The sequence below is a fragment of the Xyrauchen texanus genome, chromosome 8, assembly GCF_025860055.1.
Source record: "Xyrauchen texanus isolate HMW12.3.18 chromosome 8, RBS_HiC_50CHRs, whole genome shotgun sequence".
Taxonomy (NCBI): domain Eukaryota; kingdom Metazoa; phylum Chordata; class Actinopteri; order Cypriniformes; family Catostomidae; genus Xyrauchen; species Xyrauchen texanus.
In genome coordinates this window covers 10,145,557-10,155,322 of record NC_068283.1, presented here as the reverse complement: position 1 = coordinate 10,155,322, position 9,766 = coordinate 10,145,557, and the positions used below count along the sequence as shown (strand labels likewise).

General features: G+C 38.6%; 1 protein-coding gene across 1 annotated transcript in view; it reads left to right on the top strand.

The window, feature by feature from the left end:
* Positions 1–1,761: 1,761 nt before the first annotated feature.
* Positions 1,762–9,766, top strand: part of LOC127647743 (potassium channel subfamily T member 2) — a 149,895-nt gene continuing 141,890 nt past the window's right edge. The window contains exon 1 of the mRNA XM_052132186.1: positions 1,762–1,850. Coding sequence (XP_051988146.1) covers positions 1,762–1,850 — 89 coding nt within the window. The remainder of the gene's footprint in view (positions 1,851–9,766) is intronic.

The window sequence follows — 9,766 nt, the reverse complement described above, 5'->3', positions numbered from 1 at the left end:
CAGTTGCAAAGCGGACTTTGCTTTTCCATTTGAAATCTGGCAGTCACTGTGCGTTCAGCTTAAACGAAAATGCAAACGGTAATGCGCGATTTGCAATTGCGTTTGGATTATGTCACATTTTATGCGTCCACAAATTGAAAACGCAATTGCAAATACAATTTGCAATTCCTTTTGAATAATGTCCGGAATATCATTCCATATAAATGGGCTTGTACCTCCCCTCAAATCAAAAATAAATTAGGTTTTCAAATTGCCTACAGAAATAAAGTGTTGGTTAAATTGCACAGCCTTTAACAGAATGTTCTTGTAATATGCTTTCAGTGCGCTTTCTGCAGCATCGAAAAAGCCAGGATGAGATTTGGCTGTTAAAAGCCAGCAGAGAACTGTATATGTTGAGTTTGATATTGAGCCTCCCTTTAACTTGACCTGAGAAGATATATCAGGCCGCCACTAGGGGGCAGAGCGCTTCAAATCTCATCCGGATAATTGCCATGCATGAGGGGCTGCTGAATCCGTGTATCACTCGCTCATTTCATATTCAATAAGCAATTAAAAATCGGAAAAACGAAAAACAACATGTTATTTCTTTATTTGTTTTCAAAACCAATATTAAAAAACAAATAATGACGTGTTAATCGTAAATTCGATTAATTCTCAAGTTAAAAATAGGACAGGGAAAAACAGCCGGGACACTGTGTGTTTTGATTATTTGATTTCACTAATATATGAGACCGAATAAAAGTTGTATTCTGTCTCACAGCATTGAGAAAGACGACGGTGCAGTTTGGCCAAGAGTGATACGGATTCAGCAGCACTGGAGATTGGGGTTTGTTCCAAGAGAGAAACTGAATGTGACAACAGAATTGATTTGACTTCAGCGTGGAATTTTCACTTCTTTGATTTTGATGACTTTTATGCTAAATGCATACATGTTCCCTCCCCATAGTGAATAAAACCATGTCAAACGCTGCAACAGGTGGTCCTGTGGCGCTGTTGCCTTCACGTGGCAATGCATCTGCACATTTCACGGGGCTTATTTAAAATATGAGAAGACTGACAGTCAATCCGCTTATTTCCCGGTGACTATTTGCAAAATTATCCCCTTCCCGTTTAATTAAGGGCAACAGCAATTCAGTGAGCTATATTTGGTAAAGCTGGCGTGAAATGGATCATTTATGGCAGTGATTGGACGATTTTTTTATATGTCCTACTACAATATTGATTTAAAAAAACATTATCTTTGATTGACAAATAAGGTTTGATTCACATACCAATAATGTTAAAAAGGGAACAATACCGAGTTTAAGGAAGTGCATGGATTTTTCGCACCCTACCCAGCAAACGAAACGACTGCAAGATGTATCACATAAGAGCTTGTCCACCCCTCAGAAGTGTTACATTACCAACACTCTTCAAATCAACACAGGACAGTCAGTGCTGAATAAGGCACAACTGCAGCAGTACCTGTCAACTATTACAGCTGATTGGAAACAGAAGCAGTGTGCTTCCCTCAGCAATGAAGCAGGGTGTCCAGACGGTGTGTTTCGTGTCCGTGTTGTTTTGAGAGAAGACCGTTTGTGCTTTCGGGGAGGCACCAGTTGCACAGTGAGAGCGGATCTGTCTCGCGCGCTCACAGTGATGACACTTTTTATATGTGCGCGACCTGATACAATCACATCGGAGGGATCAACTAGGGTTGAAGACGCTTTTTAATATTCATCCCGTGTTGATTTGTGCTCGTTTAAGGGCTCTGTGGTGACAATGGTGGAGCTGGAGAAGGAGGTTCTGCCGCTGCCGCCACGGTACCGGTTCCGAGACCTGTTGCTTGGGGACTGGCAGACGGACGACAGGTAGAGAAACTTAGACTCTTCATCCACACATCCTGCTGTTTATATATTGTGCTTTATTAATGACAAATGCGCCCAGTTTAAATAGCTGCATATGTGAGGAATGCACTGGGCAAGATTAAATTAGTGTTAGTGTGAGTAGCAGTATTTGCAATGCATGTGTAGTAATATTCATTGTTAGCAATAGTATAGAAATATTAGCATGTGTATTAGTGGTATAAATAGTATAAGCATTAGTGAGTATTCATGATAGTAGTCTGAGTATTAGTAGGACGAGTAGTATTAGTAGTTATAGAATCATTTGATATATTATTACAAATAGCCTACTAGTATAGAACATTCATGTACTATTATAGTAAACTATACTAGTAATACTAATATAGTGTTTGTAGGTTGACTGTAAGCATGTATATTAGTGCTATAAATAGTATTAGTGAGTATTTGTGATAGTAGTCAGAGTATTAGTAGGAAGAATAGTAGTATATTTTGCAGGTATATTATATTACTATATTTTATTACTAGTATAGTATTTGTAGGTTGATTATTAGCATGGATATTAGTGGGGGAAATAGTATAATCATTAGTATGAGTATTAACAGGAGAATAGTACTAGTTTATTTTGTAGGTGTATTGTAAATATTAGTAGGCCTATAGTATTTGAAGGTAAATCATTAGGATTTATGAGCATTATTGTGAATATGAGAATTAGGATTAGTTTTGGTATCAATATTATTAAGAGTATTAGTAGAAATATGTACAGTATCATATATCCTGTAGGTGTCTTAAACCCTAGGATCATCTTGCGATATCCGAAAATGCTGTCTAGTTAGGCAGCCTACTAGTTATTGATTCAGTCCTTGTATGCGCATTAAAATGTGCATGAGTATCAGTATTGGTATTAGTGTTAGTATGAGCATTAGTATGAGACTTAGTAGCTATTAGCTGTCTCAAAATCTTGGGAGCATTTTGTGATGCCCAAAAGTACTGTCTACATAGGCAGCTTACTAGGTTTTGAGACTCTGAGACTGTTATTTCACGTAATCGGGTTATATACTTTGATCGTTTTCACTTTCATACTGCAGTAAGAATGAATTGACAAATATTGTACGATATGCATGCTTGCATTAACTGCGTTGACGAGATGATGATGAAAAAGTAAATGTTACTTACCAGAATTGTTTTCATTTCGTACACCTTTGATATTATAATTCGGTGGATTGGGTTCAATATGCAAACTATGCATAATTTGTCAATTGTAGAAGATCTGAAGCATAATTTATCCACCAATTTCTTTCATCATATCAATTTAACTGTATTGTAATTGTTATATTGTGATTAAATTTGAACTCACATCAAATATTCTTTTGAGCGAGACTAATGGAAAATGGAAATCTGTATTTTATGCTTGACACTCCGTTTGCTAGGTTAGGACTGAGGAATGAAGACCAAAACAATTACGTTTTTAGAAAGATAACGTTTTCTCACTCGCCCGTGGCCTTCCCGAGTGGGTGTTTAAAATGCACTAATTGGCGAGAGCTTATTCATAAAGGGGTTAAAAGTAGGGGATATTTCTTCGTCAATGGTGGAACAACCTCAGGTGATAATTTCTTGTATGAAAGAGCCTCCAATTGACAGTGTCAGAGGGATCTCATTACCGAAATCATATCTTATCACTCTCGCCCACTGGGGATCGATTATATTATTTGCTTATCAGAGTGTGTGGAGGTGGCAAACTGCATACTTTTTTACATTTTTTATTTTTTATAAAACTCTCCCAGTGGATGTGTTTTGTAGAGAAGCTTGTTTCCTGTACAGACAACCCGGTGAGCATGCTGAATAAAGCTTACAATCCAATTTTATGTGTATGTGTGTGAAACATTAACCTGTTCAATGTGTCTCCCTGGGTACCTCATACAAGGATGTCTGGCTCCTCTGGCTCTAAATCAAACAGAAAGACCTCAAAAAGGGCAAAGTCCAAGTTGGCAAATTACTTGGTGCCATTGTAAACAGAATGTGGGCATTAAAGCCAGTGTGATTCCCCTTTCATAGCCCATTTCACTTCTCTAATGTGATGTATTTGTGGGGTGGGATTGATTTGATCCATTATGAATGGATTGGCTTCTGAAAAGTGTTCATTCCATACCAGAACAGAGCCAGACCTGAATGCATGTTTGCCAAAACAAACCCTAACTTAAAAGGCAGATCATTTAAAAAAAAACATGACTAAATATCTTCATGTTACTGTGGCGAGCACAGACATAGACGCTACAAAAGCCCAAACAGAATAAAATCCCAGATGCGGTTTATTGTGCAAGACAAAAATTACGATTTGGTGCATAACCCTATAGATTCGTTAAACAAGCCCAAAATACATCAGGGACTCTTATTTTAAAATGTCTGTGTTTCAAGCTCAAACTAAACAATACTGTATGCATGTTTAAAAGTGAGCTGCCTTATTTATTTATGAAATACTTCAATGCCAGATAGTCCATTTATATATATATTTTTTAGATTATTCACTTATTACAACTACATGTTGTCATATGAATGAACAGTAAGTAACTCTGAGTCTCATGAGCCTTAAGTACACATAAATTAATGACTATAGACCCATCGCCCTGACGTCTGTGGTCATGAAGTCATTTAAGCGACTGGTGTTGGCCCACCTGAAGAACATCACTGGACCCTTTCTAAATCCCGTTCAATTTGCTTTTCAAGCAAACAGGTCTGTGGAGGATGTAGTCAACGTGGGATTGCATCATATCCTGCAACATCTGGACAGACCGGGGATATATGCAAGAATCCTTTTTGTGGACTTCAGTTCGGCATCATCCCAGCTATACTCCAGACTAAATTAGTCCAACTCTCTGTTCACACATCTATCTGCCAGTGGATCACCAGCTTTCTGATGGACAGGCAGCAGCTAGTGAGACTGGGGAATTCACTTTCAGCACATGTACGATGAGCACTGGTGCCCCCCCAGGGATGTGTGCTCTCCCCACTACTCTTCTCCCTGCACACAAATGACTGCACTGCCAAGGACCCCTCTGTCAATCTCCTGAAGTCTGCAGACAACACTACTGTCATCGGCCTCATCCAAGATGAGTCTGCATACAGAAGGGAGGTTGTACAGACTGTCTGGTGCAGTCAAAACAACCTCAAGCTAAACACTTAAAACAGTGGAGATTATTGTAGACTTCAGGAGGAACACCCCAACTTTGACCCTGCTCAACATTTTGAACATCACTATGGCAGCAGTGGGTCACTACCATCTCACAGGACCTGAAGTGGGACACCCACACTGACTCCTTTGTGAAACTAGGTTGTACTTCCTATGCCTGTTGGGGAAGTTCAACCTGACACAGGTGCTGCTAATCCAGTTCTACTCAGCAATCATCTAGTATGTCCTCTGCACTTAACTGTCTGGTTTTGTTCAGCTACAAAATAGGACATATGAAGACTAAAAAGGACTACAGAGCACTGAGCACCAGAACCATCAGGCACAGGAAATTTTTTTTCCTTCAGGCTATCCATCTCATGAACAGTTAAAACTGCCCCATTGAGCAATAATTATGTGCAATACTCAGTCTAGTCTTTTAATAATTTATCCATCACATCCAACCTCTTCTGAAATTACATTCTCTTATACTGTATATAACAGATTTGTATTTAAATTTGCACTATGTATGTGTATGTATATACAGTATATGTATATGTGTGTGTGTGTGTGTGTGTGTGTGTGTGTGTACTGTATATATATATATATATATATATATATATATATATATATATATATATATATATATATATATAGTCTTATTGTGTACTGTGTTCTATAAATACTTTATTTTCTTATTATTTTTAATTATTATTATCTCTGTCTTGTTGCTGTGTTTGTGCACTGGAAGCTTCTGTCACCAAGACAAATTCCTTGTATGTGTAAGCATACCTGGTAATAAAGCTCATTCTGATTCTGATAGAACATTAACAGTTCTTGGCTTACTTGGAGTTAGTCTATTAATTCAGTCAGCTCCAAAGGAGTCCCTTTTTATTCACAAAAACCCAAAAAACTCATAGAGTTGTACATTTGGGAATCTGACAACTGTTATTGATTTACTAAAAAGAAGCAGCTCAAAAGAGTCATTTGTTTTAGAATCTGATTACACTGTCGCTTGTTATGTCTAGTGCGGTAAATTCAAAGGAAAAAAGAGTAATTTGTTTGGGATTCGGTCTACTGGTAGTGCTTTATTTTTAGTTTCGCATTGTAGATTCAGTAGAAGTGTTGCTGTGGCGCTTAATATTAATTCAGGAAACACTGTATTTTAGTCCAGTTTTCTCTTCGCATCACCAAAAGAATAAACGTTCAAGAACCGTTAACAAAACCGAACGTCATGAAAATCACTTGTTTTGTATTATAATGCAATCATCACATAATTAAAACACTTGCACGGGGGCCTGGGTAGCTCATCGAGTAAAGATGCTGACTACCACACCTGGAGTCACGAGTTAGAATCCAGGGCATGCTGAGTGACTCCAGTCAGGCTTCCTAAGCAACCAATTTGCCTGGTTGCTAGGGAGGGTAGAGCCACTTTGGGTTAACCTTCTTGTGGTCGCTATAATGTGGTTCTCGCTCTCGGTGGGGCACGTAGTGAGTTGTGCTTGCCGCAGAGAATAGCGTGAAGCCTCCACATGTGCTAGGTCTCCGCAGTAACACGCTCAACAAGCCACGTGATAAGTTCCACGGATTGGCTGTCTCAGACATGGAGGTAACTGAGAGTCGCTATGCCACCATGAGGACCTAGAGCACATTGGGAATTGGGTATTCCAAATTGGGGAGAATAGGGGAGAAAAAAAAACGTACTTGCACGTCCACTGCAAATCCAAGAGTAGTCTTCCGTTCATCCCCTTGACATGAACACTCCTGAACATTACTTTCATCTTGCATCTAGATTTACGGCTAACTAACGTTATGTGTCCACTGGCGCGGAAGAAATCCATTCAGACCCGCTCAATATACCAGAGAGCTGCAGCTTCATGGTGCGTTTGTAATATAAAAAGCCAGTGTGTGTGTATGTGTTACTATTATTTTTCAGTGCAGAAGTTTTCATCTTAAAAATGTGCTTTATTAAATGTTTGCTTACCCAGCCAAAGAATTGCCACAATGAATGTGAGCAATCATTATTTGAAGTCTGAATTAAACGTAATGATGTGATTAAAGCATTGAATACCTTCACTTGCCAAGTGCCAGTGGACAAACTTCACTGAGACCATCAATGAGCAGCGGGACTAGCGAATAAGAGCTGTTCTATTTAAACATGTTAGACCATACTAGCCGTAGGCCTACAGAAACACCTGTTACATAACCCATCTCACTGGAGCTCCATCTGATGTCTCCATGTATTTTCTCTTCCATGTGAATCAGTCAATATTAATAGGCAATAATATACATAAATAATAATAACAATGTAGTAATACCAATATTATAATTTTAGTATGCATAATGTGAACTATAATCTATCTTTAATATAGTATAATTTATATATATTGCCAAGTCTGAGATTTATGTCTCAACGAAGACATTCACTAGTGCTCTGCACAGGAATGGACTGCGAGGTTGCAGACCAAGAAAAACTCCACTTCTGAAGAAGAGACACCTCCAAGCTAGACTGAAGTTTTCCAAGGACAACCTAGAGAAAAATTATGCATACTGGAAACATGTCCTTTGGTCAGATGAGACAAAATTAGAGCTCTTTGGCCATAGAGATTTTGCCTATGTTTGGAGAAAGAAGGGAGAGGCGCTCAACCCACAGAACACTGTTCCCACAGTGAAACATGGTGTGGGAGTATAATGCTGTGGGGATGTTTCGGTGTGTCTGGAACTGGAAATCTCATCGAGGTCGAAGGAATCATGAAAAAGGAAGACTACTAGAAGATTTTGAAAGACAACCTATCTCCAATCTGCCACAAAACTTAGTTTGGGTCGACATTTCGACATTCCAGCATGATAACGACCCAAAGCATACCTCACTTCTGGTGAAGAACTACCTCCAAACAAGCAAAGTGAACGTCCTTGACTGGCCTGAACAAAGCCCAGACTTGAATCCCATAGAAAATCTGTGGGCCACACTGAAGACTAGAGTCCATGCCAGGAGACCAACAAATCTGGAGGAGCTTGAGAGATTTGCTAAGGAGGAATGGGCTGCGACTCCTCAGGAGAAAAGCCGAAAACTTGTTGATAACTGCAACAAACGACTAAAGGCTGTTATGAAGCAAAAGGGATACACTATGGACTATATACATCAGAGGGCTAATCATTTTGACATGTAGATTTTTTGTATTCTTGGTTATAATTTTGTTTCTATTTGCATTATAAACACTCTAAGTTACCTAAATAAACTATTATGTTTAGAAATGGTATGTTGAAAAATATCTTTGCTCCATTAAACAGCACTTGGGAATTATTCGAAAAATAACTAAATATTTCATAGGGGCTAATAATTTTGTATTCAACTGTATGTATATATATATATATATATATATATATATATATATATATATATATATATATATATATATATATATATACTGTAATTGGAAAAGAGTGTTATGAATCTTAACCCCATTGAGCTTTTGTGGGATCAGCTAGGCTGTACGGTCTACAAGACAGCCACATCTATGGCAAGTGCTACAGGAAGTGTGGCGTGAAATGTCACCTGAGTATCTGGACAAACTGACAGCTAGAATGTCAAGGATCTGCAAAGCTATCACTGATGCACATTTTTGATGAGAACTCTTTGAAGTAGTTTAAGAAGTTCTGAAATGTATATACTGTATATACACAGTGCATTCATAAAGTATTCAGACCCTTTACTTTGTTTCACATTTTGTTATTTTGCAGCCTTATGCTAAAATGCTTTAAAAAGCATACCCCATAATGACAAAGTAAAAAACTGATTTTTGATAACTTTACAAATAAAAAAATAAATAAAAAACTGATATGCTGCATTGATATAAGTATTCAGACCCTTAACTCAGTGCTTAATTGATGCACCTTTGGCAGCGATTACAACCTCAAGTCTTTCTGAGTATTATGTGACAAGCTTTGCACACCTGGATTTGGGGATTTTCTGCCATACCATGGGATGGTATTGTGCAGGTGATGAGCAATGCCTGGTTTCCTCCAGACATGACCCTTGGAATTGAGGCCAAACAGTTCAATCTTTGTTTCATCAGACAGGAGAATCTTGTTTCTCACAGTCTGAGTGTCCTATAGGTGCTTTTTTGCAATTCCATTCGGGCTTTCATGTGTCTGGCACTGGGTGAGTATTCCGTCTGGCCATATAGCCCAAATTGGTGGAGTGTTGCAGTGATGGTTGTCCTTCTGAAAGTTTCTCCCATCTCCACACGTGATCTCTGGAGCTCAACCAGAGTGACAATCGGGTTCTGGTCACCTCTCTTACCAAGCCCCTTCTACCTTGATTGCTCAGTTTGGCCAGGTGGCCAGCTCAAGGATGAGTCCTGGTTGTTCCAACCTTTTTCCATTTAAGAATTATGGAGGCCACTGTGCTCTTGGGAACCTTCAATGCAGCCGAACTATTTTTTTGTAGCCTTCTGCAGATCTGTGTCTCGACACAATCCTGTCTCTGAGCTCTGCAGGCAGTTCCTTTGACCTCATGGCTTGGTTTTTGCTCTTATTTGCATTTTCAGCTATGAGACCTTATATAGACAGGCGTGTGCATTTCCAAATCATGTACAATAAATAGAATTTGCCACAGGTGGACTCCAATCAAAGTGTAGAAACATCTCAAAGATGATCCAGAGAAATGGGCTGTGCCTGAGCTAAATTTCAAGTGTCATATAGCAAAGGGTCTGAATACTTATGTTAATGTGATATTTCATTTTTTTCTTTTATTTAGCAA